This window comes from Aotus nancymaae, unplaced genomic scaffold (genome assembly GCF_030222135.1).
Source record: "Aotus nancymaae isolate 86718 unplaced genomic scaffold, 86718_ANA_hifiasm-v0.15.2.pri h1tg000015l_1, whole genome shotgun sequence".
NCBI classification, from domain to species: Eukaryota; Metazoa; Chordata; class Mammalia; order Primates; family Aotidae; genus Aotus; species Aotus nancymaae.
The window spans coordinates 11,133,323-11,160,889 of NW_026988427.1; the positions used below are offsets into that span (position 1 = coordinate 11,133,323).

Sequence of the window (27,567 nt, forward strand, 5' to 3'; positions counted from 1 at the left end):
CGGGGAGGCAGCAGTGGGGGCTCAGCAGGCAGGCCCCCGGGTGGGCAGGGGGGTGCTTGCCTTGGCCCGTACCTCTGATCCTGCATGGGGCAAGGCTGCCGCGACCCTGGGCCAGCAGGAGAGCCCACCCTGGCTGATGTGGCTGCCCTGGCCCACTCCTGGACAGGGCCCTTAGGGTTCCTAGCAGGGCTGCAATCCCAGAGCAGTCAGAACACCCGGAGTGGCCAAGGACACGGAAGAGGCAGCTGGGCTGCGGGCTCGACAGGGGCCAGGCTCCTGCAGTCCGCGATCGGTGGACAAGGCTCGAGCTGTGTGATCATCTCAGGACTGAAGCCAGGGCTGACCCTGCAAGGAATCTGGTAACCTCTGACCCTCTCTATTAGTCAGGACTCTCAGTTGCAGGTGTCAGAAATGTGACTCCAACTGGTTCAGCATTAGAAGGCATGTATTGGCTCAGGGACCTGAGGGGTCTGGTGGTCTTGGGCATGACAGTGCTTGTGTAGCAGCTGGGGACCCCTCCTGCAACAGATCGTAAACATACAGTCTCTGTTTCTCCTCCATGGCTGTTGCCCTGTCCCAGCACCTGCTGCCCCATGTGGGCCAGTGCAGGCCTGGAGGTGACAGAGTAGACAGGGTCCCCCTCTGGTGGTGGCTACAGTATGGGGGCCCAGCATTTTAGTTGCCTCTGGGATAAAGGGGCTGAGAAGGGAAGGTACCAGGGCCCTGAGTCTGAATCAAAGTGGGCTGGTCTCATTCTGGATTTCAGAGATTGACTGAAAAGTGTTCTTTATTTACTTGTTCTTTTTTGAGATGGAGTCTTGCTCCATCACCCAGGTTGGAGTGCAGTGGCGCAATCTTCGCTCACTGCAACCTCCACCTCCTGGGTTTAAGCAATCTCCTGCCTCAGCCTCCCAAGTATGTGGGATTACAGGCATCCACCACCACACCCAGCTAATTTTTGTATTTTTAGTAGAGACGGGGTTTTACCATGTTGGCCAGGCTGGTCTCGAACTCCTGACCTTAAGTGATCCGCCCACCTCAGCCTCCCAAAGTGCTGGGATTACAAGCATGAGCCACCGCTCCTGGCCTGAAAAGGGTTATTTAGATCATAACCCAGCAAACAGCCATTTGCAGCCTCAGTGGTCTCCAGGGAGAGCCTTGGGGATATGAGAGCCGGGCTGTACCAACAGCCTGGCTGGCTCGTTTGGGAAAAGCTCTTCCAAAGTCTGCAACCACCACGGTCAAAGGCTCAGGAGACCCGGAGACAGGAAAGGGGCTGCTGTCACCCACCCCTTTCCCTCTCTGTCTGCCCTGGAGGGTGGGCCGCATGAGGGCAGGTGAGTCCTAAGACCCTCATGGGAATTTCTCCCTGCATGGTGCCTCCTTTGCACACACCTGGGGGAGCCATCAGGGCTCCTTGCAGACCCCCAGCTGCTTCCCTTCCAGCCAAGGAGAGATGCCACCTGTACTGTGAGTCCAAGGAGACTGGGGAGGTGGTGTCCATGAAGCGCATGGTGCATGACGGGACGCGCTGCTCCTACAAAGACGCCTTCAGCCTCTGCGTGCGCGGGGACTGCAGGGTGAGTACACAGAGGCCAGCACAGGGGGCTGCCATGGCAAGTGTCAGCTTCCTGGGTACGGACCTCCCCCTTCTTGGGCTACTGGGAAGATGCCTGAGGTTAAGCACACAAAGTGTCAGAAACAGTGCCCAGACCAGGGCAAGCCCTTAGCAAATGTCTGCTTACCCCTTCCCTGTGCTGGGAGCCTCAGATGTGAGTGTGCCTAGGACTCCACCTCAGACATCCTGATTCCACAGGTCAGGGTAGTGGTGGCCTGGGAGCATGAATTTTTACGAGCATTCTGGATGATTTCCAATGCACATGACCTGCAGGGGGCCCTTGTGAAGCAAGCCCCATCCTAAATCCTGCAGGGCACTCGGCAGCTTTTTGCTGGATCTGGGTGGCCACTGTGAGGGTCACTGGTTTGGTGCTTTGTAGAAATCCCCTGCCCTGTTTTCTTCGATTATGATATCTTTGGCTTCAATCTTAAGGAAAAAAAAATAATCATGTGTCACCTCTGCATGTGACAGTGACATGAGCATAGACTTGTCCCTGCCAAACTCTCCTGTAAAAAACTGGAAGCCTCTGCTTAGGGCTTGTGTAGACAGGACTGACTGCAGGAGTCGTGGAGGCTGACTCTGGTTTTATCTTCCTGAGAAATAGCAGCGTTGGCAGGAAGGCACCTCTAGGGGAGTGGGCACTGGCACAGTGGTTTGGGGCTGGAGGCTGGGAGCTGCAAGCTGGGAGCTGGAGCAGGGAGCTGGGAGCTGAAGCTGGAGCGGGAAGCTGGGAGCTGGAGCTGGAACTGGAGCAGGGAGCTTGGAGCTAGAGCTGGGAGCTGGAGCTGGGAGCTGAAGCTGGAAGCTGGAGCTAGGAGCTGAAGCTAGAGCTGGGAGCTGGGAGCTGAAGCTGGAGCTGGGAGTTGGGAGCTGGAGCTGGAGCAGGGAGCTGGAGCTGGAGCAGGGAGCTGAAGCAAGAGCTGGGAGCTGGGAGCTGAAGCAGGAGCTGGGATTTGGGAGCTGGAGCTGGAGCAGGGAGCTGAAGCTAGAGCTGGGAGCAGGGAGCTGAAGCAGGAGCTGGGATTTGGGAACTGGAGCTGGAGCAGGGAGCTTGGAGCTGGAGCAGGGAGCTTGGAGCTGGAACTGGGACCTGGAACTGGGAGCTGGAGCTGGAGCTGGAGCAGGGAGCTGGAGCTGGAGCAGGGAGCTGGGAGCTGGAGCTAGAGCAGGGAGCTGGAGCTGGAGCAGGGAGCTGGGAGCTGGAGCTAGAGCAGGGAGCTGGAGCTGGAGCAGGGAGCTGGAGCTGGAGCAGGGAGCTGGAGCAGGGAGCTGGGAGCTGGGAGCTGGAGCTGGAGCAGGGAGCTGGGAGCTGGAGCTAGAGCAGGGAGCTGGAGCTGGAGCAGGGAGCTGGAGCTGGAGCAGGGAGCTGGAGCAGGGAGCTGGGAGCTGGGAGCTGGAGCTGGAGCAGGGAGCTGGGAGCTGGAGCTGGGAGGGTGCTCAAGGGCTGCTCTGCGTTTGCTCCTGCGGCTTTGGCAGAGCGGGGAGGCTGGCTCAGCCAGCTCAGAGATGGTGACACGAAACACTCCAAAACAAGTGCAGGCAGTGTCTGCTTCATACTGTTGGGATTTTAACTTACGGAGGTGACCCAGTGAGGACATGGGAGGCCAATGTCACTGAAGGGCCTTCTCAGGAAGGCAGGGCAGTGCAGGGGGAACAGCTCAGGAGTAGCTGGTTTGAATCATTCCACTGGGCTCTGGAGATCAGGGTGGTCCCCAGTTGTCTGGTACCTGACCCTGAGATGATTTAGGGTGAAGGAATCTTGGTTTGGTATGTGAGGCTTGGATAAAGGGGGTGCTTGGGGTACAGACAGGACTGGCTGGTTTGCATATGAAAGGTGTGTCCCCAGCCCAGTGCTTTGCTGTCCCTTAGAACTGGGTGTTCCTGGGAGGTGTAGTCTCTCCTTGACCAGGAGGATTTTTAAGATGTCAAACTATCAACACATAGGAAAATTTTAAAAACAAAACGAAATTAATACAGGCAGCAAGCATGGGAAACAGTTATAGTACGAGTAGCTTTAGACGGCAGCTGTGAATATGATTGTAAACCTAACGCGGTGGGAGGATCACTGATCCGCCGTCTCCGTGGGTGTGGCTGTCACTTCATTCCTGATGTTGATATTAAACAAGGATAGGGGCTGGGTGCAGCGGCTCATGCCTGTAATCCCAGCATTTTGGGAGGCCAAGGTGGGCAAATATTTGAGGTCTGGAGTTTGAGACCAGACTGACCAACATGGTGAAACCCCATCTCAACTAAAAATAAATAAAAATAAATAAAAACTAGCCAGACGTGGTGGTGCATGCCTGTAGTCTCAGATGCTTGGGAGGCTGAGGCGGGAGACTCACTTGAACTGGGGAGGCAGAGGTTGCAGTGAGCCAAGATCATGCCACTGCACTCCAGCTTAGGCAACAAAGCGAGACTCCATCTCAAAAAACAAAAAGGATAAGTTAAATATTTTATTCATAGTGATTTTGACAGGTAATAGCAGGTTGCTCAATTTTGCGTAAATAGAAAACATAAATATTTATAGACAGTCATGTATCACTTACCAACAGGGCTACATTGTGAGAAATGTATTAGGTGATTTTGTCTCGTGAACATCAGAGTGCACGCACACAAACCTCGCTGGCACAGCCTGCTACACACCCAGGCTGCACGGTACAGCCTGTTGCTCCTGGGCTATAAACCTAACAGCACATTCTCACTGCAGTAGGCAATTGTAACAGAATGGTAAGTACCCGCGTATCCAGACGTACCTAAACTTAGAAGGGGAACAGTAGAATATGTATCATAATCTTTTGGAACTACTGGCATATGTGTGGTCCACCCTGACTGAAATGTCACTATATGGCACACGGTCAGGTGCCCTACGATGCCATTTGCATACGACCATATTGCAAAAGATAAAAAACAAAGGTGACAAAAAAGAAAAGCTAAAAACACAGAGGAAACGGCAGTAATAAGATGAAATCTATCAGTCTGAATGATACACATGAATGTGAAACCCTTCTTTTGAAAGAATCTAATACTGGTTCAAAAAATAATATCTAAGTGGATTCTGTCTATTAAAGAATATCAAAATTCAGTGACTCAGAAATGTCAGCGAAGATGTGTCAGGAGATCAAAGAAACATTTGTGCGTGCAGAGCAGGGAGTTGAGAGAGAATCAAGTGTGAAATGAGCCAGCAGGGGCACTTCCACTGAATCAAGGGCACAACCTACTACCTTGAGAAAGTCCTAACAGGCTGTCGGATGTGTCATCTAAGCGATGACGCTGTAAAAAGGGAGACGTGGGAATGAGCCCGCACACCTCCGACTCTGCTACCTCAGTGGTACGACTGCCTGTTGGGCGGCCGGGAAGGAAAGCGGCACCTGGTTAACCATGCGCCCTCCCCAGAATGCAGCCACGACCGGAGACTTCTGCTCTTGTACTGAAGAGGCTCGCGCTGAGGCAGAATCCAAGTTGTCGGCCTTCTCGGGCCTCTGATGGTGGAGGGCGGTTGTGCGGAGCCACTCGGGGACCTGCGGCCATCCCTGGCTTAAACTTTCATGGGCCCTGTTAGAAAGCAAGATTCAGGGCCAATAGAAGGACCCGGACCTCCTTGGTCTCTCCACTTAGTTAAAGTGGTAGCATCGTTCCCACCTTAGTTCAGGTTCAGAATGCTGGACCTGAAACAGTGTCTCCAGGCCAGGCGTGGTAGCTCAGGCCTGTAATCCCAGCACTTTGGGAGACTGAGGCGGGCAGATCACCTGAGGTCGGGAGTTCGAGACCAGCCTGGCCAACGTGGTAAAACCCCATTTCTACTAAAAATACAAAAAAAAAAAAAAAATAGCTGGGTGTGGTGGTGGGTGCCTGTAATCCCAGCTACTCAGGTGGCTAAGGCAGAAGAATCGCTTGAACCCAGGAGGCAGAGGTCTCAGTGAGCTGAGATCGCGCCACTGTACTCCAGCCTGAGCGACAGAGCCAGAGTGTGTCTCAATAAATAAATAAATAAATAAACGGCATCTTCTGCTTGCCAAACATAAATGTTCACCAAGCCAGGGATGGTGCCTGCCTGGGCCTCTATGGGTCACCTGCCCAAAATGAGCAGCATGCACGGGGGCCCAGGTGGAAACTGCCGGGTTGAGACACCCCTATAGTGGCTGATGACTAGACGCATTCTGATTGTGGAGATAATAAAACATGAGGCCAGGCAAGGTAGCTCACACCTGTAATCCCAATGCTTTGGGAGGCCAAGGCAGGAGGATCGATTGAGGCCAGGAGTTTGAGACTGGGGGCAACATAGTAAGACCCTGACTCTACAATAAAAGGTTTAAAAACTATCTGGATGTCTCAAGTGCTCACTGCCTTCCCCCCGCCCCCTGACAGAAGGTGGGCTGTGACGGTGTGATTGGCTCTAGCAAGCAGGAAGACAAGTGTGGCGTGTGCGGAGGGGACAACAGCCACTGCAAAGTGGTCAAGGGCACGTTCACACGGTCACCCAAGAAGCACGGTGAGTGAGTCCCTGCCCTCTGCCCTGGAGCCTGGGTGCCTGCAGCAGCTCATGCCCAGGCAGCTGTGGGCCTGACTCATCCCGGGGCTGTCCAGGCTCATGACTATTCTGGGGAGGGGGAGAGGTCTGTGACAATGAGGGGGAGGGAGAATCCTAAGTCGGCGACAGCCCCAGCCGGGTGCCAGGATGGGTGGGGAAGAGGAGAGTGGGGGCCCAGGTCACAGGGGCCAGAGCGGAGAATGCCAGTATATGGGGGTGGCCAGGTTGGGCTTTAGAGACTAGCCCAGAGGCAGCAGCTTTCCTGGTGACCCCTCTCAGGTGGGTGCTCAAAGCCTGAGAAATACCAGGGTCCTGGGAGAGCCCCCAAGGGAACCGCCTTCAAAGGCGAGGCCCCTCCTTGCATTGTGCGAATTCCAGCGGCCCCTTCCCTTCTCAGTTTGCTGTGTCTTTCCACATCAAACAAAGGTTACATCAAGATGTTTGAGATCCCCGCGGGAGCCAGGCACCTGCTCATTCAGGAGGTAGACGCCACCAGCCACCATCTGGGTGAGTCTCAGAGCCAGACTCCTCTCGGGTCAGTGGGAGAGTGCCGTGGTCAGGGGCCCGGGTTGTGCGGCCATGACCCGAGCCAGGGCAGCCCCTCCTCCACCTGTCTCTCTGCTCAGCCCACCTGAGCCCTTTCCTTATGGAGAGGCCAAAGTTTGGGATCAGAGGGCTCCGCTTGGCAGCAACTATGGAAGGACGTGTATCCAAAACATGTGTCCCTCAGCCTACAGGATGACTCCCTGTCCCTGTTCTCACGGTTGGCATGGGAAGTGCCCTGCCCTCTGGAAGGCAGGCAAGGTCCTGGGCAGCCCTGCCATCCCCACAGTGAGGCCAGCCGGCCAGTGGGCGCCCACAGTGCGCTTACATATTTTCAACTGGCTTAATTTTAAATTCAAGAGATTCCAGCTAAAACAGGGATTCTGGCATCTCCTGGAAATGTGGATGTTCTCACACCTCTGGGTGCCCCTTTCCACGAGGCAGCCCTGCCTGGGAGACTGCGCCCTCCCAGGCAGCCCAGGAGGCTCTCAGGACCCGTCCACCCTCCCCTTGAAAGTTCCTGGGGCTCTACCTTCTGGGGACTCGTGGGTCAAGGTCAGAAGTGATGCCCCGGACTGCCGGGGCCCCTGCACAAGTCCCTTCCCCAATCTGAGCCCCACATTCATCCCCATCCCCAGGAGGCTGGACAGAGTCAGGGCTCCCGCGCTGCTGTGGACCAGCACCCACGCCTCCTGACAAACACGCCGTACCCTTTTCTTTTATCTCCCTTTTGTTTTGTTTTATTTTGTTTTTATTTAGAGACAGGGTCTCACTCCCTCTCGATACTCTTTTTTTTCTTACTTATTTTAAGAGGAAATTTTACACTGCTACCCTAAATACAAAATCCATACCACCTGCCTTAAGCAGAAGGTGAACAGAAAAGTCAGCTCCTGAACAAAAAGACATTTCTGTCCCAACATTGCTTCCTGCCACCGCCTCTTGGGCTGAGGCTGGTCTCTGTGGAGAGGGAGCAAAGGCCAGAGAGAAGTCAGGGACCTGTGGCACCAAGCAGAGGCTTCCTTTGTGAGTGGACAGAATGACAGGGGGCTTGCAGGGAATGATTCTCTCACTGGCACCCTGTCTGTGGCCCACTAACATCACCCAGCTGCCCCGCAGTAGCTACCCCTACACTGCAGAAAGCGTGGGGCTTCCCGGCCAGCCAAGTCCTCTGCTCCTAGATGACCTGAGTGTCACCCAATCAGGCCAGGCCTCTTCTGGGGCTGTGGGGAGCTGCTGGGGCCTCAGCTGGGCCACGGTTACTGATGGGGTGGGGGCCTTGCTGTTTCAGCCCAACATCTGTTCACCCCATGGCAGGAAGCCCCCACCCCAGCAGGGTCCCATGCTTGCCCATCCAGCAGATGCCCTGCACCAGGTGGAGACCCCTCCCAGCCACACTGCCCCAGGTGGCCTGTAAGTGCCCACTGAGTACCCCCAATAGGCTGTGGGTAACTGGCCTTGACAGCTGCTGAGTGGCTTCCAAAGGGAGCCAGCACCCCCGGGGCTGGTGGGTGCAGAGGGTGTGAGTTGAAGGTAATCTGGGCCCAAGGGAGCAGCGACGGGCAGGCGGGGCTCCCAGAGCCATTTGGGCTGTTGGTGGCACAGAGGAAACCGGCAGGGGGCAGCCAGAGAGACGAGGGGTTCAGCTGCCCACCACTCCCCGCCTGCCTCCTCCCAGCGGGCCTGGTCCTGCCCTTGGGTGACCACGACACAGTGCTTGGTCTTGCCCTTCTCAGCCGTCAAGAACCTGGAGACAGGCAAGTTCATCTTAAATGAAGAGAATGACGTGGATGCCAGTTCCAAAACCTTCATTGCCATGGGCGTGGAGTGGGAGTACAGGGATGAGGATGGCCGGGAGACGCTGCAGACCATGGGCCCCCTCCACGGCACCATCACCGTTCTGGTGAGTTCAGGCAGGGCGGGGCCCAGGCAGGGGTGCAGGTGGCCCTGGTGGGGGATGGAGGTGCCTGGGACGCTGAGCCTCCTGACCCTTCAGGTCTCACCCTGCCCTTGGCACCAAAGGCTCTGACTTGGGCAGAGCCAGGAACGACCAGGCACCCATGAGTCAGGGCTCCGGGCCCCACGTGACCCCTTTCAGGGTTTCGGTTTAGCCATCTGAGGTACGTTCACAGCTGCCATCAGCATGCTCGTTTGAGCATGCTGTTACACTGAAACCTGGTAATACTGGGAAGTGACGGTCAGGACCCAGGAAGCTAGACGCCCAGACCCAAGTAGCACTGGAACGTGTCTCTAAGCACGACTGGACCCCAGATCTGGGTCTGGGCCCACAGGCTGCTCCTGTTATAGGAAAGTACCAAGGGGCTGGATTTTCAAATCACTTTTTTTACTTGGTTTCAAGGAAGCCGGATCACTTTTTAAAATTTAATTTTAACTGCATAGGGATGTATTTTATTTGTCAAAAAATGTACACATCACAAATAAGGCTCCAGTGCCCTGGAGCCCCTCCCCTGAGGGGGGCATGCTGGCCTTGGGATTAATTAGCCTGCCCCCAGCACTCCACACGTGGGTGCAGCTGTGCGCAGGTGCCCCAGAGCCCCTCCCCTGAGGTGGGCATGCTGGCCTTGGGATTAATTAGCCTGTCCCCAGCACGCCACATGTGGGTGCAGCTGTGCGCAGGTGCCCCAGAGCCCCTCCCCTGAGGTGGGCATGCTGGCCTTGGGATTAATTAGCCAGCCCCCAGCACGCCACATGTGGGTGCAGCTGTGCGCAGGTGCCCCAGAGCCCCTCCCCTGAGGTGGGCATGCTGGCCTTGGGATTAATTAGCCTGTCCCCAGCGCTCCACACGTGGGTGCAGCTGTGCGCAGGTGCAGCAATGGGCCAGGCGTGCCCCGTGTACCCCATGCCACCCTGCCCACCTTGCCTGCAGTGACTTCTTGCCCCCTGTAAGTGCCTTTGGTGACCTGCCTTCGTCAGTGCATAAGCAGTCGGCCCTCAGTATTCACGGTTTCTGTATTTGCAGATTCACCTGCTCAGTAAAATTGACTTGTGACCCCCAAATGGGCATGCACAGAGCGGTGAAAAGTGTGAGTTGTATGACACACACGTTCCCAGCAGAGGTGGGAGCAGCTCGACACGCCGCCTGCTTGTTTCTGCTCTCATCCCACAAACAAAGGTCCCTTCTGCAGTCTGTTGAGCGTCACATACTTCCCATTTTGTGCTGCTTTGGGGGCAATTTTGCTGTTTGAAATGGCCCCGAGCCTATCGCTGAAGGGCTGTCCAGTGATCCTAAGCCTAGGAAACAATGGTGTCTTGAGAAGAAAACACATGTGTTAGATAAGCTTCATTCAACATGGGCTGCGGTGCTATTGACTCTGAGTTCAATGTTAATGAATCACAGTAAATATTAAATAAAGTGTCTTTAAACAGACTCACACATAGGCCGGGCACAGGGGCTCACGCCTGTAATCCCTGCACTTTGGGAGGCCGAGCCAGGTGTACTGCCTGAGGTCAGGAGTTTGAAGCCAGCCTGGCCAACATGGTGAAACCCCCGTCTATACTAAAAATACAAAAATTAGCTGGGCGTGGTTTTGGGTGCCTGTAGTCCCAGCTACTCGGGAGGCTGAGGTGGGAGAATCACTTGAACCCAGGAGGCCGAAGTTGCAGTGAGCAGAGATCACACCACTGCACTCCAGCCTGGGTGACAGGAGTGCAACTCCATCTCAAAAACAAAACAAACAAACAAAAATAAACAGACTCACACATAAAACAAGGTTATATATTGATCAGGTAACAAAAATGTAGACAGAGGCTCACAGGACCCTAACCCTGTGCCCCTGGGGTAATGGTTGCCTATTCATGAATTTGGTGCCTGAGGTGACTTCGTGGAATGTAACTGCCGTGAATAATGACACTCCTCTGGCGTCTGCCCTTCCTGAGCTGGCGGGGGAGGAAGCATGGAGGGCGGGGCAGGCCAGGACATCACGGCATCTTGGGCTGGTGACAGGTCATCCCGGCGGGAGACACACGGATCTCACTGACGTACAAATACATGATCCACGAGGACTCGCTCAACGTTGGCGACAACAACGTCCTGGAAGACGACTCTGTGGTCTACGAGTGGGCCCTGAAGAAGTGGTCTCCGTGCTCCAAACCCTGTGGCGGAGGTGAGGGGGCCTTGGCGCTGGGGACCTGGGTGACATGAGGGTGACCGCGAGAAGGTGGGGGTATCCTGGTGTGGGGCCCAGCATGAGCAGGGGCTGAGGAGGCACAGCGGGGACCTTTGCCTGGGTGGACAAGGGCTTAGCGGCACTGGAGGAGCCAGTGGGTGGGCAGGAGGGGTGGGTGCTGGGGCGTTGGGTCAAAGGTGGCCAAGGGGCATGTGTGGGGCACAGACCGTGTCTCTGTGGGTCTGCTTCAGTGTGGGGGTGACAGGCCGGCCTGGCAGGAGGTTGATGTGTGGCAGCTCAGAAGGGTAATGCCTGGCATTGGTAGGATGGCACAGGCAAGACTCCGGCAGTACAGATGACACCCCAGAGGCCCTTCCCTCTGTTCACTGGGAAAAGCCTCCCAGATGTTCCTGGACCAGGGCTGGGAACAGAGGGGTCCCACCCACCTGGATCCCAGACAGTCTGCAGTTGATGGACGTAGGACACAGAGGTGGCCAGGAGGTGCTGACCTGTCCTGCGTACTCACTGCTCCTGGGGGCTGGGCGATACGAGGCAGGTGGCCAGGCAGACCTCCCTGAATGCCACGTTGGGCCCACACCTAGAGGACAAGGGGCTAACCAAGGGAAGGGGTAGCTCCCGGCCCAGGTAGGTGGAAGGTCCTCTTCCAGGGACCCTGCACACCCCCAGCCCCAAACCCATCCTGGATTGTATCAGCACACCCACCCCTGGTGATTCCTGCAAATCTCCTGGGCCTGTCTGCTATGCCCATCTTCGCGGCCATCCCTGGTCTTGGCACCTTCCTCTGGACTGGCCCTTGTGTGTCTACTCTCACCCCAAAGTGACCTTTTGAGGAGACACATCAGACGGCATCTCTTCCTGGTGTCACAGTCTTCAGCAACTTCCTCTGCTCTTAGGATAAAAAACAAAATTCTCACGGCCTCCAGAGTCGAGGCAACTTGTTGGCCTTTCCCGGTATATTTCAACTCTGTCCCTCACCCCCAGACCCTGGCCACACTGGCCTTGCGGGCTTTCCTAGACATGCTGTGTTCGGGGCCTCTGCACAGGCTTCTCCTCGCCTGAGCCCCTCCACCAGCTTCCCACCACGTCAGCCTCCCCAGCCTCTGCTTCCTGGGGTGCCTCCAGGCACCCAGAGGAGGTCAGGCTTTGTCTCCTTGCTTTCTTCGGTCTCACCCAGCAAGCCGGGGTTTCGCAGCCTGGGCATCACTGAGAGTTTGTGCTCCGTCACTCTCCACCGTGGGGGCTGTCCTGTGCACTGTGAGGTGCCAAGCAGCATCCCTGGCCTCTGCATGCCGATGCCAGTAGCACCCCCTCCCCCAGTGGTGACAACAGAAGTGTCCTAGACATGACCAGATGTCCCCTGCTGGAGAGCATGGCCCCATTTGAGAAGGGCTGCACCGGGACTGTGGGAGGAAGCATGCGGGCTGCAGGCCCCGTGTTTGCCCGGCTCCTAGCTTGCACCAGGCCCACGGGGCATGTGAGGTGAAGGTGGAACCGGTGCCCTAGCAGTGGAGAGGAAATGGGGCCTCCACTCTGACCCGAGAGCCCAGTGAGGGAGAAGCAGCTAAGGGGAGAAGGTGACCTCTCTCCTGTCCTCTCACCCCTCTGCCTGGGGCACACCGAGGCCTCCCCACAGCCAGCTGCAAGCTTGGGGTCCTGCCCACCCTTATTGTCATCACAAGGGTGAGCAGGAGAATGAGGCACTGCTGGTGAAGCCCAGCCCTCCCTGCGCCCCTGGGCGGGGCGTGCCGCCCCACCGAGCCCCTTCAAGCTCTCTGTCTTCAGGATCCCAGTTCACCAAGTATGGCTGCCGCCGGAGGCTGGACCACAAGATGGTGCACCGCGGCTTCTGCGCCGCCCTCTCAAAGCCCAAAGCCATCCGCAGAGCGTGCAACCCGCAGGAGTGCTCCCAGCCAGTGTGAGTGCCCCCAGCTCGGGCTCCCACTAGCGGGGAGAGGCCAGGGGCCACCAGGGGCTCCCGTGCGTGGAGGTGTGGGGCCTGAGCCTGGCATCATCCAAGGCATTCGACGAGGTCTTTCTCACCACATTTCATGGAATCTAAAAAGCTGCAGGGCAGAAGGCACCCCAGCCTCAGACCCGCCAAACTGAACAGTTATGTGCATCTTAAAGATGACGACAAACAGTGATGCCCAGAGGGGGAAACAGAGGCTCGCCTCCTGGCCCTGTGGTAGACGTTGCTTAAGCAGTGGCTTTGATGCTCAGGCCCTGGGGTGGGCGTGGGGGGCGGGCAGCTGCATTTCTGGGCCCAGGGACCTCAGTGGGGAAGACAGTTGGTAAACGGGCATGTGGGCCGCAGAGGACAGGGTGCTGAGGGAATCCACACTGCTCTTGAGCTCTGCCCAGAAGAGCTGTGACATCAGCAGAAGGTGAGACCAGGTAGCTGGACCCTAAGGAGGCTGGGAAACTGCTTCAGGGTCTCCACCAGGGTCTCCCAGTGGTGACATGCAGGGGACTCATCATCAATAGGACCTCGAGCAGCCAAGCCTCAGTCCCCGCACTGCGCAAGCCTGGATGGCCAGCACTTTAGTGAGAATAAGCGAAACTGCACCGGAGAGGGGAGCGGGCTGCCCTCTGTTCTTGCCGTCCACCTGGGCTGCAGGGAGCGGAGCCAGAGCTCAGCCAGGCGGGTTCTCCGGGAGCTGCAGAGGCCTGACCGTGCACCGCTTTGCCCTGGCAGGTGGGTCACAGGCGAATGGGAGCCGTGCAGCCAGAGCTGTGGGCGGACAGGCATGCAGGTGCGCTCCGTGCGCTGTGTTCAGCCCCTGCACGACAACATCACCCGCTCCATGCACACCAAGCACTGCAATGACGCCCGGCCTGAGAGCCGCCGGGCCTGCAACCGCGAGCTCTGTCCTGGCCGGTGGCGAGCCGGGCCCTGGTCCCAGGTAAGCGATCCCGTGACCCCGTGTCCTCAGCTCCTAAACTAAGTTTGGGTGGGACTGAGGTGGCCAGAGCATTCCCCTTTGGCATGAGAGCCTGGATGTAGCTCCTGTCCTGAGCCACATCTCGTGGGTTTCAGGGCACCAGTAGGTGCCACGTGGTCAGTGCTACGCTAAGAAACCAGTGGAATGTGTGTCTGCAGAGGCAGAGGCTTCTGTGTGACACGGGGTCTGGAATCCCAGGAAACTGAGGGTATCCTGGGCTCCAAGGCCCAGTGGGATGTTCAGGGCTCCAGGATCAGAAGGGAGGTCTGGGGTCTCGTGCAGAGGTGGGAGGGGTGTCTAGGAGGCCAGCCAAACTTCTAGGAGGAGAGATAAGCAGGGAGCGCTTAGGCTTGTGCTGGGAGGAATAATGAGGATGGACTGAAGGGCAGGTCCCAGGTGGTCCTAGGGGCAGGGCCTGAGAGCCAGCCGAGGCCAGGCCAGAGCTGGCATGAGCTCTGACAGCCCGCTCACAGACCTGGTGTGTCAGGGGTTCCCCAAGACCACCCTCAGGCTCAGTAATCCACCAGGAAGATTCACAGACTCAGAAGTGGGACTCACAGTTGCAGGGTCTTACAGTGAAAGGACACAGACTAGAATCAGGAAAAAGGGAAAAGTCACAGGCGAGGAGGTCGGGAGGAATCCAGGCACCAGCTCCCGTTGTCCCTTCCGGTGGGGTCACAGAGATGCACCGAATTCTCCCCGTACCCATGCGTGGCAATGCACATGAAAAGCTGCCAACCAGGGAAGCCCACCAGAGCCTGGGCATCCAGGGTTTTCACTGGGGTCAGCCACATACACAGATGTGACCTCAGGCTTTAGAGGAAAAGCAGTGTTCCCCATCCATCACTGTTGGTGTGAACTACCCGAACCAGCTGGAACAGCGTGACTCAAGGCCTCACTCAAGGCTTCAAGCATGCAAAGGTGCCCTTAATAGGTGGGACCTTCCATGAGCTTGGTTCCCAGAAGCTGCACAAGGGCCACGCTTCACAAGCCACAAGCCTTGAAAACACGTTGGCTGGACCCAGTGGTTTGTGCCTGTAATCCCAGCACTTTGGGAGGCTGAGGTGGGCAGATAGCTTGAGCCCAGGAGTTACAGACCAGCCTGGGCAACATGGTGAGACCCTGTCTTTAAAAAGAAAAATTAGCCGGGTATGGTGGTGTGTGCCTGTACTCCCTGCTACTCAGGAGGCTAACGTGGGAGGACTGCTTGAGCTTGGGAGGTGGAGGTTGCAGTGAGCTGACATCATGCCACTGTACTCCAGCCTGGGCCACAGAGCGAGATCCTGTCTCAAAAAAAACACCAAAAGAAAAAAGAAAACAGACCTTTATTGGGAATGTGCAGGGTTTGAACAATCCAGGTCTGCTGAGCCAGCCCTTTCCTGCGCATACGGTGAGGACTGGAGAGTTTTCCCTGGACAGGGCTGGGCGTGACTGCTCCTTCTGGCTCCTCCTTGGTCAGTGTGGCAGAGCAGAGGGGGTACTGAGGGCTGGAAGAGCTGGTGAGGGCACTAGTGGTACAGCCTTGTGTCCAGGACTGTGGGGAGCCTACTGGAGCCTCCTACGCTGGCTCAGAGCTTTCCCAGGGGCCCCACCTCAAAGCCTGCCCAGTGCACAGCAGGGTGTCCTGGGCCTTGGACCTCTTCCAGCCAGAGAAGAGAGGCTGTCATTGAGAGCCCAGCAATGCCAAGACTATGCCGGTCTGTATATGGGCACTGTCTCACAACAGCTCGGAGAGACGGGCATGTGGGTCCCTTCTTGAGAGCCCCAGGAGATTGAGGCAGCCTCCAAGGGCGGAACAAGGCAGCCTCTAACCCCACTCTTCCCACTGCCCCACACCTCCCGAGCGCATGGGTCACATGCCTGGGGACCGTGGGCTCCTCCAGCTCTGCCAGTGTGGGCCCTGCGTGAGAGGTGAACCCTCCCTGGCGATGTTCCCCCTGCAGTGCTCAGTAACCTGTGGCAACGGCACCCAGGAGCGGCCAGTGCTCTGCCGCACCACGGATGACAGCTTCGGCATCTGCCAGGAGGAGCGGCCTGAGACGGCGAGGATCTGCAGGCTGGGCCCCTGTCCCCGTAAGCCCTCTGCAGCCCCTGCCCCTGTCCCCGGTCCCAAAATGCAGCAGCCCAGGGTGACAGGGGTCGGAGACTTGGTTCCGGCAAATCTGGCCCTTCCCTGAGAGTAGCAGCACTCAACATCTGTGAGCGTGGAGAAGCGGATCACTGCAGGCCAGGGCCGGGACCTTTGCCTGGCAGGAAACGGAGGGAGCTGTGTGCAGCTGACACGCCCCTCCCTGCTTTCAGGGCGCTTCAGACTCACAGCGACAAGAGGACTCTGCCAGCTAGGGGGTGCCTGGTGCCTAAGGTGTAGGGGATGCCTGCATGAATAGGAGGGCGCCTGTGTGGGTAGGGGATACCCGTGTGAGTAGAGGGTGTGCTCCGTACCCTTCAAGGAGAATCTGCTGCGCACAGATGCCTGGCCAAATGCTATGCAGGTTGACACCTGCAGCGTCTCCACACAGCCTCCTAGGCTGGGTCAAAGCTTTCCCAGTGCCCCACCTCAAGACTAGAGTCTTCCTGCCACAGTTTCCTTCTATAGAGTAGGGAGCTCAGGGGGCTCTAGGCACTTGCCCCTAGCTGGGGAGGGTGGATCCAGGATCTCTCATTCCCAACACACTGCTCTGTCCAGGTGTTCTGGGAGCTCAGAGATCGAGACAGTGGGTGGAACCCGGGGAGCAGGGAAGGGCACAGGGGCAGAGGAGCCCTCACAGAAAAGGAGGCGACAGGGCCCGAATGCCAGGGCAGTGAGAGACGGGATAGATGAGACCCGGGATGCTGTCGGAGGGGCAGGAGGTGGGCATCGACTTGGGCCTTGAATGGTGCTTCCCCAGGACCCCAGGGTCTGTCTGGGGTGGGGGCCCCAGCCTGGTGCCCTGCAACCCCAGCCCCTCTCTCCTCCCTCTAGGAAACATCTCCGATCCCTCCAAGAAGAGCTACGTGGTTCAGTGGCTGTCCCGCCCCGACCCCGACTCGCCCATCCAGAAGATCTCGTCAAGTAACCGACCCGTTTATAACTCTGCCTCTGCCCTCCAGTGCATGCCCTGCGCCCTGTGGAGCTTGCCTTGGGCCCCCCTCCTCTCTGTCTATGGAAAGCTCCCCTGACTCTCCGGGCGCGCTCTGGGGTGACCGTTTTCTCCCGGGCCTCTGAGCTCGGCGCTGCTCCGGGCCGCGCGGCCTGCTGGCGGGGCCAGCCTGGCCGAGGCGTGGCAGGGGCTCGGGCCTCTGCCGGGGCCGGAACCTGGTTGGCGATGGCTTGTTTATAAAGGGGCAAAGATCTGTCGTGGTTGCAGGAGGGGCCGGTGGCCAAAGGGCGACCCTCCGGGCCGAGCCCGCCCCAGCCCCGCCCGCCCTTGGGGCGCGGCCTCGGGGGTCTCGGGGGCGCGGTCTTGCGTCTTCGCGCGGGGACCCCACCTCGAGTTTCCAGCGCTGCCAGGGGCTTCCCGGCCGCCACCGCTGTCGCTGCTGCTGCTGACCCTTTGCTGAGCGTGTCCTTCTGACTCGTGAAACTCTGGCCTGCTTCCACCCGGCCTTCCGCAACTCACGGCCCCGGCCGGCCTGTCCTGCGGGGGTCGGTCGCGGAGGCGGCGAGGGACGCGTCCCTCCGGGCGGGGCGTGAGGACACTCCCCGGCTGCACTGTCCGCCCTTTAGCCCCGATGGCCTTTCTCATCTCGCGCACAGTACCCCCTCCGGAGGGCCGAGAGAGCGTGTCTGGTGCGGGCGTGCCTCGCCGGCCAGTGTGAACAACTACAGAATTACCTCAATTTTTATTGCTTTTTTGCTTAGAAAAACTATGTAGAAAATGCCTTAAAGTTGAAAGGTAACAGGACTGGCTGCCAGCTCCAGCTTCAGAGGCGGACGTGGTACCGTAGGAGGCAGGGAGGGTACGGGGAGCTGGGCCGTTCATCCACCTTTCGCCAAGGTAAAGGTTTCCAAGCGCAGATGACTTTGCGCCTTGGGCTGAGCGGTGCGCGCGGTCCGTCTCTGCGGGCTGGAGTCTGCCCTGATGCCCACCTGGCCAGTCGGCGCTGACTGTTGCATGGAGCCCCCGAGGGTACTCCACAGCGCGGCCTTACACCCAGGGGCGACCCCCTGGGCCCTGAGCCGCGACCCATGTAGCACTCCGCCCTGCCCCTCCACCCCAGCCACCGCCTCTGTTCACACTGCATCCCTGCCGGGCGGCCGGCCCCTACCCCTGCGGCTCTGATCACTGTTCTGTAAATAACCAGTGTGCAACTGCGTACTAATCTCACGACTGTTAACTTCCAACTTTGACGAGGCCATGCGAGCACGCGCGCGACTGGGAAAGGTGCAGGACTGTCCTGGGCATATGCACTTTGGTTTATCAGGGATATTTTATTAGTGTTTTGTATGTATTTAATGACGTATTCTATAGGTTCCATTGTCGTTGCTTTTCTGGTTTTTTTTTTTTTTTTTATGAGACGTTAGCGTGTGCCAAAGTGACTGTGAAAATGACCTTTTCTTCTTACTAATGATGGAAAGACCTCCTGTCATGCATCCCACAAATAAACTCAATAAAAGTTCCATAAAACTGGGTGCGTGGGTTTGGCAAGCTGATGGCTCCTTCTCTTCTTCATGGCCCAGAGTAGCATTAATGGGCATGGTTTCTTATTCCAATGACTTTACTGCCCCACTCCCCACTGCCCAACATAGACATGCAGGGCCCATCCCCCCGGAAAGTTTCATCTCCCCTCCCTAGGCATTTTCCAAAATCTGATAGCAAACCATTGAGACACTCCACTGTGATTCTGGGTTTTGAATCGTGTCAAATGAGCACCCTGCAAGAATATCTAGGTCCTATATGGAGGTCTCCTCGTCAGGAAAACGGCCCAGATGGTTCCTCCTCATCTTGGGATCAGAGCCTGTGGAGTGGGAATGTGGGGTCAGTAGCCCAGACAATGCTGGTCCGGGTCACCTGCCGTGAGCCACCAGCAGGTCACTGCCATGGCTCCAGGCATGGCTCTCAGCCTTGGGCTACTTGTTCAGGAAGGGAGAGGTGCCCATGTGGCTCAGGTTTGGGGGTGGGCCAGCCCCAGAAAAGCCTAGGCCGGGAGACAGGCAGGGCAGCGGTGGTTTTCTGGGCAGCCAACCTGCCCGTGTCTTCCACGGGCTTCCCAGGCAGCCACAGAGCCTGTGTTCTATGTGTTCTATGCTGACAATGACCACACAGAGGGTCTGGGTTCTACAGGGACCTCCTGATCTGGGGCCTGGGCTGTGTCCTGCCCGTGGGAATCTCACTCCTCCCTTTTTTGTACCACTGAGGAGTCCCACCAGGGAGGGGGAAGAAAGCGTGGGAGGCCATGAGAAAAAACAGTGGGGAGCAGCCCAGCATCATGGGGACAGGCCTCAGGCACAGGGCCAGGCCCAGGGGCTAACCAAGGGAGGGAGCGACCATGGTAGCAATGGCTGAGTTCAGCCTGCCCAGAGCTCAGATCTTTATCAAAACAAATCACAGCTTAAGGGAGATAAGGAGCATCAGGGAAAATTGGGTCTGACAGTACTTCCCTCCACTCAGTCTCCCGACCCAGAGATGGGTCAGGAGCAACGCCCCCTAAGGGACTCCTAGGCCGGAACTGGAGACACCGCCTACAGCACAGGTGGACACGTCTGAAAGACGGTGCTTCGCTTTTTAAACTAGCTGCATGGCCTTTTGAATGTTGGTATGGGTGCCTGAGCCCACCACTCCTTTATTGAGAAATGAGAATGATGTATTCTCCATCCACCGTTTTCCAAAGCACGGGAGATGGAAGGCGATCCGGCGGTGCATAAACATAGCCGGGGCTGCACTGTGCTGAGCGGTCCCTTCCTAGTTCCTTTCATGCTTCACGGTGACCTCAGGGAGAAAGCCTCACTTGATGCCAGCTTCAGCCTGTCTCACATTTGCTCATTTCTCTGCAGCTCAGAGCTTGGCAGGCAGGCATCTCTCTCTAGAATTTGATGAGTTAAAGTTTGACTTTGAAATTGACTTAGGACGTAAAGCATTTTTTTTTGTATTCGTATGTAGGGTTACCTTTGTTCATTGCAGTAGTTTCCTATGAGTGGTGGTAGTATAAGGTTTTCTTCTAAAACAAATTTTAAGTTTAAAAAGGAGTTAATTTAAAGGATATAACTAAGCAAGTAATGATTCAGGTGCTGTTCAGATGTAGCCAGGACTGTGGGAGTGGCCCACAGTGACTTAAGTTTATGAAAACTGTGTTTACTCTCAATGGTTGATTGTCATTCACTGGAAGACAATAGGTCTTGCTACTTAATTGCTGCTGGAAACGGCTGAAGATCAAGTATTATAAAACCACAGTGATCATCTTGGCGGAGAGGCATGCCAGCCATTGCCTCCGGACTCATCGCTCATCTCTGTGGTCCGTGAGAACACTTAAAAATACACAAACCCTGGGGTACCTTTAAGATCAGTTGGTCATGATTACTTTAACATTTTTCTAGGCTATTTTGAAATCTTGGTAGGACATTTGCATAATCAAGCTCTTGGCCAGGATTTTATTTCAACTTTATATTTATTCATTGACACTGTTATTTTTAAAAACTAACAGCAATGCTGCCCACTCTTGAGAGAAAATCAGACATAGGAGTCTACTATGTAGACCAGGCAGAAGCGGGACCCCACCTGGGGCTGCCACTCCTCACTCAGTGGACATTTACGGAGGACTTTCTTGTGCCTGGCTCTGACCTGGGCGTGCACTTGAGTCAGGGTCAGTCAACTTCTTCTGTAAAGGGCCAGGTAGTAAATATTTTGGGCATTGGAGCCCACATGGTATGTGTCATGGGACTCAGCTCTGCCTTTATAGTGGGAAAGCAGCCACAGATCAGAAATGGATGGGCATGGCCCTGAGCCAATGGGTGGAGGGAGGGACTTGGCACACGTGGCCCACTGCTGTACCAGGCTGATGTGGTACCTGCTTTTCAAGGATCCCAGCCTAGTAGGGAAGACAGTGAGGGAAGTGGAGATGTCAAAACTGTGTAATACCAGCCTTGGAAAAGCCACGGGCAACAGGAGAGGGGGCAGTGTGTGGCCGGGGTCTCCTTCCCAGTACCACCAGGCCCAGGCTCCCTCCTTTGTCAAAGCATATGGGGTGGGGGGTGGGGAGGCCGTCATCAGCTCTTATGCAGACCCCCCTGCGTCTCCCTGAGGGTGGGGATCAGTGGTTTCACACCTTCAGCCTCCCAGGCTGCTGGAGATGATGGGGTGGGGCAGGGACAGGAGCCCCGTGTCTCCTCCACCCATCTTCAAATAGCATTATGACCAGCGTCTGATTCTATCTGCTTCATACATTGGGCATCTGTGTAAGACTTTTATCTGAGAAAAGCCTTCTGTCAGTTTCAAAATCCTGACAGCTGCATCTCAGGATCTTGCGATTTGATTTCTAGCATCTCCCCAGGCACCAGGCCCTTCCCCTTTCCCCTCGGCATCATGAGCATGGGTTCTTGGCTCACGGTCAGAGAGACCCCTGCTTCTCCTGATGGCTGATGGGTTTTAACCCCCTTTTCATGGTGGACCCTGCAGCCAGTCGTGTTCTCCTTGTTTTGGCCACTTAGAAGCTCAGGGCCAAAGCTGGGTGCCCCTCTGACGCACGGCCTCCCTGCGTTCTTCTTGCCTAGAGCTTTGCTGTTTTAAGATTCAAATTTTCCCTGTTTTGAACTTCCTCAGTTACTCACATTTATCTTTTTCATACCTTATCTTTTTTATGCCTTTATGTATTATTTGGTTCACTGTTCTAGGCTCTGGGGCTCTGCCCTTTGGAGCTTTCAGGATAATGAAAAAGTCTGGCGCTAGTCAGTTATCTGACATCAGATGTGAGTTTGGCTGGGAAGGCACAGCTGCTGAGACCTTACCTGTTCAAGGAGGTCAGGCGATGCCTGCCTGAGGAAGATGTGCTCCAGCTGCACCTGAAGGAGGTTGGGTGGTAGCTGGAGGCAGGAGAGAGGCATTGCATGTGCAAAGGCCCTGTGGCCAGAAGGAGATCCATGCAGAGCAAGGAGTCTAAGGCCAGAAGGAGGCAGGAGAGGGAAGGGGACAGGTCATAGGCTTCAAGTGAGGGTAGGGTGTGTGCCATGGTCACATCTTCAGTGAGAAAACAGCACTCTGACTGGAGCAGGATAGCTAGATGGCATGGGTAAAGAATGGACACAGACCCCTCCCACGGCACAGCCAAGAGGCAGCTCAGCCAGGTGGAGGTGGGAGAGGGGGAGGAACAAGGGCATATCTGATAGTGTCTAGGAGGGGACACCCAGGTGTTTGGCTTGTGGGCCTGAAACACCACGCACTGAGACGGGGGTTGCAGCAGAAGCCCTGAGCTCCGGCTGCATGGGTTGAGTCTCAGGGGCTTCTGGGACCCACAGGCACTTGGTGGATGTGGCTTGTAGCAAGTCTGAAGCTTCAGGGGCTTGGGGCTGGTGGTCTGTCACCAACTTCTAAGGGAAAATTACAGGCTGAAGCAGTGGCCATTAAGAAGCAGGAGGACATCAGAACCACTGGCCCTTGACGGGAGGAGGGGGTCTTGTCTGTTATTTCGGGAAGTTTCAGTGGGTTGGACGGCTTCAGATGTAAACAGTGCCACATGTCAGTGTATGGGGTAACTGTCAGATGCGGCTCCCCTCCAATGCCTGCCCCTTTTTCCCTCCCTCCCTTTCTTTTTTCCCTTCCTTTCCTTCCTTCAATTCCTCCTTCCTTTCTTTCAATAGTAGATAGGCTCAAGTAAGGAGAGTGAGGGAAAAGGAGGGCACATCAAGGGTTTGCGCGGGAAAAGTCTGAAGTCATCACTGTGGAGAGTAGAGAGTGGCTGAGCAGAGACCATAACAGGCAGTGTTGGGCTCACGGAGGTCAGCGTTCAGGAATTTATAGTGAATCCGATGTCTCCTGTAACATGACTTAATCTTTCATCTTGAGTGAATTTTTAAAAATCATCTCAATTTGGCCGGGTGCGGCGGCTCATGCCTGTAATCCCAGCACTTTGGGTGGACGAGGCGGCTGGATCACAACGTCAAGAGATCGAGAGCCTCCTGGTCAACATGGTGAAATCCCATCTCTACTAAAAATACATAAATTAGCCAGGCATGGTGGCATGCGCCTTTAGTCCCAGCTACTTGGGAGGCTGAGGCAGGAGAATCGCTTGAACTCCGGGGTGGGCAGAGGTTGCAGTGAGCCAAGATGGTGCCTCTGCACTCTGGCCTGGCAACAGAGCGAGACTTGGTCTCAAAAAAAAAAAAATCATCTCAATTTTTGTGTTGTGGAATGAGCAGGTGGGGAGAGGGAAGAGGTGAAAACTTGGGAAGAAGACAGAGAGTAAAGAGAGAGTGAGAGCAGGAAGAGTTGATGGGCTGAATGAACATAGCTGCAGACAGAGGTGGAGATGGGCCAGAGAGAAGACGGCTAGGTGGGAAGTGAGAGAGATTGGTGGCTTCTATGGAGAGTCGGGACTCTCCATGAAAGCTGGACCACAGTTGACCAGTTTCTTGGGTGGAAAGGAAAGAGAAACATGTGCAGTGTGGAAGGATTAATCTATGTGAGGGCAGCATGTTTCTTCAGGAAATGGCTGGATGCTCAAGGTGGCAGTGCCGTAGGGGGACGGAGCAGAGGCTGGACATGAGGTTGTCAGGAAGGAGGCAAGTGTAGGAAAGCTCATGCAAGTTTGGGTGATTTTTGACTTTCCTTTGGGCACTGTTCAGTTAAAAGATCATCTGGGGCATTTGGGTAAGAATGGGAGCAACATCTGGGAGTTGTGGAGCGCAGTGGGGCCACAGCAGTGCTGGGATTCGCTATATTGAGTCTTAGGAATTGGCTTTTTTAGGTTTAATTTTGTTATAGTTACCACTTATAGATTATTGTAGAGTCAAGCCTTGCCACAGAATTTCACTGGGGTTACCATTGGGATGTCAAATGTGACGATGTGATGAAGTCCTATTCTTGAAGATGAGCTTAGAATTGCTCTGTGAGAACAAACAGGCCTCATTTCTTTCTCAAACTTAAAGAGATACTGAAACATCCAGGTTCAGCTGGGGCCTGCTTGGAGGAAGGAAGCCTTGCTCACAGCTTGTGTGTCAGCACTTCTGGGCAGGGGTCCCTAGACGCTGCCTGCTCTGGGGATGCTCTGACACTGAACCCACACAGACTTTCTGCCTGGGCTCACTTGCCTCTGTGCTGTCTCTGGGCTCTTCCACATGCCTCCTCCAGCAAGCTGCACCCTGTGGGGAACAAAGTCCCCCTTATCTTGTCCTTTGGTTATTTGTCCCACTTTTCTCTTTCAGAGGGCCACTGCCAGGGCGACAAGTCAATATTCTGTAGGATGGAAGTCTTGTCTCGCTATTGCTCCATCCCAGGCTACAACAAGCTGTGCTGCAAGTCCTGTAACCTGCACAACAACCTCAGCAGCGTGGAGGACAGGATGGAGCCACCGCTCGGGAAGCATAACGACATCGACGTGTTCATGCCCACCCTCCCAGTGCCCACTCTCATCATGGAGGTGCAGCCGTCGCCAGGCACCCCCCTGGAGGTCCCTCTCAATGCCTCCAACACGAATGCCACAGAGGACCACCCGGAAACCAATGCTTTAGACGAACCCTACAAAATCCATGGCCTGGAAGATGAAGTCCAGACACCCAATTTAATTCCTCGACGACCGAGCCCATATGAAAAGACCAGAAACCAAAGAATCCAAGAGCTCATTGACGAGATGCGGAAGAAAGAGATGCTCGGCAAGTTCTAATAAAACGGAAAGATAGCATCACTAGCACTTTTTTCTTGCTTATAGAGATATTCCATGGGATAGCAGATCCTGTGTCATGGAGAAGAAGTCAAAATTCCTGATTCCAAAAGGTTTTGAGAAAACAAAGAGGGGGAATGACATAAGAAAGATAGACGTGAGCATGTGGTAACTAGGTTAGCACGTGCACTTCCCAGCCGAGGAGCGACCAAATCCTGCAGTGGTGTCGGGTGTGGAGTGGAGAGGAATATAAAAGCTGTACAGCCTCCATCAGTGAGGGCAGGGCAGGAGGGATCACTCAGAGAAAAAAAAAATTGGCCCCAAGTTGCTAAGCAGTGATTGGGAATCTTCCTTTCCTTGGTGGTGATGCAGGACATTTCCTACCAATCCCCAGACACAGCCTGTGGGACTGTTAGGAGAAATGGTGATTTACTGCATAACTGACCAGTTGCCAAGATGAGTACAGTGAAGTGGAGGTGATGAACTCAAATCGTCTTCCAGGGCCGGGCAGGCGACCAGGGTGAGTGTAGTGGTCCACTGGGCACCGTGACCACCCCGACAGCCACACCCACCTAGAGCTGATTGTTGGGTTTGGCCATTGCTGCCACTGTGAAATCTGTATCTCTCTTCATCTGTGCTCCACTATCCCTGGCCTTGCCAGACAGTGTCCTTTTTTGGAAGAACTAGATTTTCACATGAAAAAAGCTCAATCTTTAAAGGTCAACTCAGAATATTTTAAGGAGGCCTCCAGTCTTCTTGGCCTGATGCAGTCTTGCTAATTGAGAGCTAAAGGCATCTGACCTATTTGGTGCTCATGTGGTACAGCGCCTGAATGTCTCGACCGAGTCTGAGCTGTGCAGCTGTCCTCTTCACCTGGGAAAGTAATGAGAATTCTATAACAGGATGTAAGGATAGGTCTAAACAGGGTCCATGCCAAGGAAACAGTGGGGTGCCCTCCCAGGCCTCTCCCATGTCCACTAACCCTGGCCTTGCTGGCTGCCTTCCAGGCTCTGGTGGAACAGCTCCTGCATTCTTCCCTGGCCACCTTGGCCCCAGGGCTCCCCAGAGAGCCTCTTCCCTCCCCAAGTACCTGAGAAGGATGGGGGAGGCACGTGCTCTACTGAGAAGGTTCAGTGAGCGGTTCAAGAGCCTGGAATCTCCCTACAGCCAGGCCTAAGGATTCTGGGATCCTGGGCTTTGTGGGCTTCGCTTGCTTGCTGGGAATGGGCTTTCCCTGTCCAGCCCTGCCCCACTCTTGCCTCTGTCCCTTAGAAGCCCTAGAACCCAGAAGTGACCTGCTAAATATGGCCTCTGAAGGGGGTATAGGGTGGAAGATGGGGAGAGCCTACATTATCTTTTGCTCCCTGAAAACTTTAATAGCTCCTATTTTCCAGAGAATGGTGCTTTGTGAGCAAGATGCAAGTAAGAGAGAAGCAGGAGGAAGGGAGTGGGGAGGATGGGAGAAGGGTGGCTCATTTTTATCTCTCACTGCATTGATATTTTGTGAACATGAAGTTTAAACTTTCCAGAATTATAAGACCCAGGGGCACGTTAGCTCCTTAGCTGGGCTTAGCGTGACACATAATTCTTAGGCTTTTCCTGTTTAAGAAACTTCTAGAGGCTGTGTACTCTTGCCAGTCCTCACTCTTTGAGAACTTGTTGTTGTCGATTTCCCCATTATACGGATGAGGCTCAGGATCATAGCACAGTGGCTACCTTCTACTGATTCTTGAGGTGCTAAGTATCTGAGGCTGCACGTGTGTGGGTGGGTCTGTGTGTATCGTCCAAGCAAAATGACGATGTAGGAACCAGCAAGAACGCTTCGATCTCCACCTGGGCGACGGCTAGCCTCCCCCCCTCTGCCTCCACCTCCGCATCCCACACATGTTGCACGCTGTCCCCGTGTCTCCTAAAGAACCAAACTGGAGAAAACCTTCCTGACTGTCTCTCATAGTTCCCGTTCCTTATGATGTGGTTTAGATCATGTGTGCAATCCTGCCTCTGTAATTAGGAAATGGAGCCTGAGGCTCTCCACTGTTGGTTGAACCCAGGACAGCTGGTGTTATTCAACTGGGCAGTTCTTACTTAGGTCTGTCCTAGGATGTGGAGGAAGTTCAGGACTAGCGCTAGGCAGAGAGTATGACTCGGTTTACCCAGCCTAGGGACCTCTGGATGGGAATGCTCCATTCCCAGATCCCAGCAGAGCAGGGCTTCCTGGCTTGAGGCTGGAAGCCCTTGGGAAGAGGCCCAGGTGGGACATTCCCTGGGCACCTGTCTTCTGCTGACAGGAGCAAGATGCCCTCTGGGAACTGACGGCCAGCGTGGCTGTGACCTATGTGCCATCCTCAGTCCTCGAGTCATATGCCAAAAGAGTCCTCTGGAGCCACGTGGTCCTCAGAAGTCTCTCTGTTTAAGGAATGCAACATCCACCAGGCTCTGAGAAACGGTGCAAATCTCCACGCAACTGGGGACCACTTGGAGAACTGGCTTAGTCACAGTCCCGGTCTTTGCAAGCCAGCTTCTGCATCTGGGGAGCTCCTGGCACCTGGAGGAGGCAGACAGATGTCTTCTAGCTGAGTTTCTAACCCCATGATGAGACTCAGGCCTTCCGCTGCTCTAGAAAATCTGCTACAGTGTCCCCGTGTCACTGCTCATTAGCGGACAGACTCGTGTCAGGTTTGTGGGACCCAGCTCTCTGATTTCCTCCTTTTGGAAAACCCATGGAATTTCATGTATAAGCCTCTCATGTGTATTTTAAGGTTTTTCTGTTTGTTTTGAGTATATAAATGGTGCTCAATAGCAACATCTTAGCAGATGAAGCGTTATGATTCTACTCCCTCCTATATGACAGGTAGCCACCGTACTGAATCAAGGTGCTGAACTCAAATCTCAAAATTCTGGCTTACTGATACAGCAATCAATACATTTTTGTTCTGTAATGTAAAATTTGACTCTTACTTTTATAACTTATTAAAGTTACAATGTCTGTGTTTTTGCAAATCA

General features: G+C 55.3%; 1 protein-coding gene across 2 annotated transcripts; it reads left to right on the forward strand.

Annotated features, from left to right (window-relative positions):
* Positions 1–213: 213 nt before the first annotated feature.
* Positions 214–27,567, forward strand: LOC135275176 (A disintegrin and metalloproteinase with thrombospondin motifs 2). Of its 2 annotated transcripts, XM_064376635.1 has the most exons (11): positions 214–1,337; positions 1,447–1,580; positions 5,984–6,107; positions 6,573–6,653; positions 8,423–8,589; positions 10,651–10,810; positions 12,617–12,749; positions 13,530–13,737; positions 15,720–15,849; positions 16,739–16,828; positions 24,110–27,567. In XM_064376635.1, the coding sequence occupies exons 1-11, from the start codon at positions 1,328–1,330 to the stop codon at positions 24,565–24,567; spliced, it is 1,695 nt and encodes a 564-aa protein (XP_064232705.1). In that variant the 5' UTR covers positions 214–1,327; the 3' UTR covers positions 24,568–27,567. The 2 variants fall into 2 exon arrangements, with proteins under 2 accessions (XP_064232705.1, XP_064232704.1); XM_064376634.1 differs by lacking the exon at positions 214–1,337 and having other exon boundaries at positions 1,350–1,580.

Excerpts from the sequence above, each read along its gene's own strand:
- LOC135275176 (XM_064376634.1), top strand. The coding sequence starts at position 1,356 with ATGGGAATTTCTCCCTGCATGGTGCCTCCTTTGCACACACCTGGGGGA. Across the intron at positions 6,108-6,572 it reads ACGGTCACCCAAGAAGCACG|GTTACATCAAGATGTTTGAG; the intron begins GTGAGTGAGTCC and ends CATCAAACAAAG. Across the intron at positions 10,811-12,616 it reads CTCCAAACCCTGTGGCGGAG|GATCCCAGTTCACCAAGTAT; the intron begins GTGAGGGGGCCT and ends CTCTGTCTTCAG.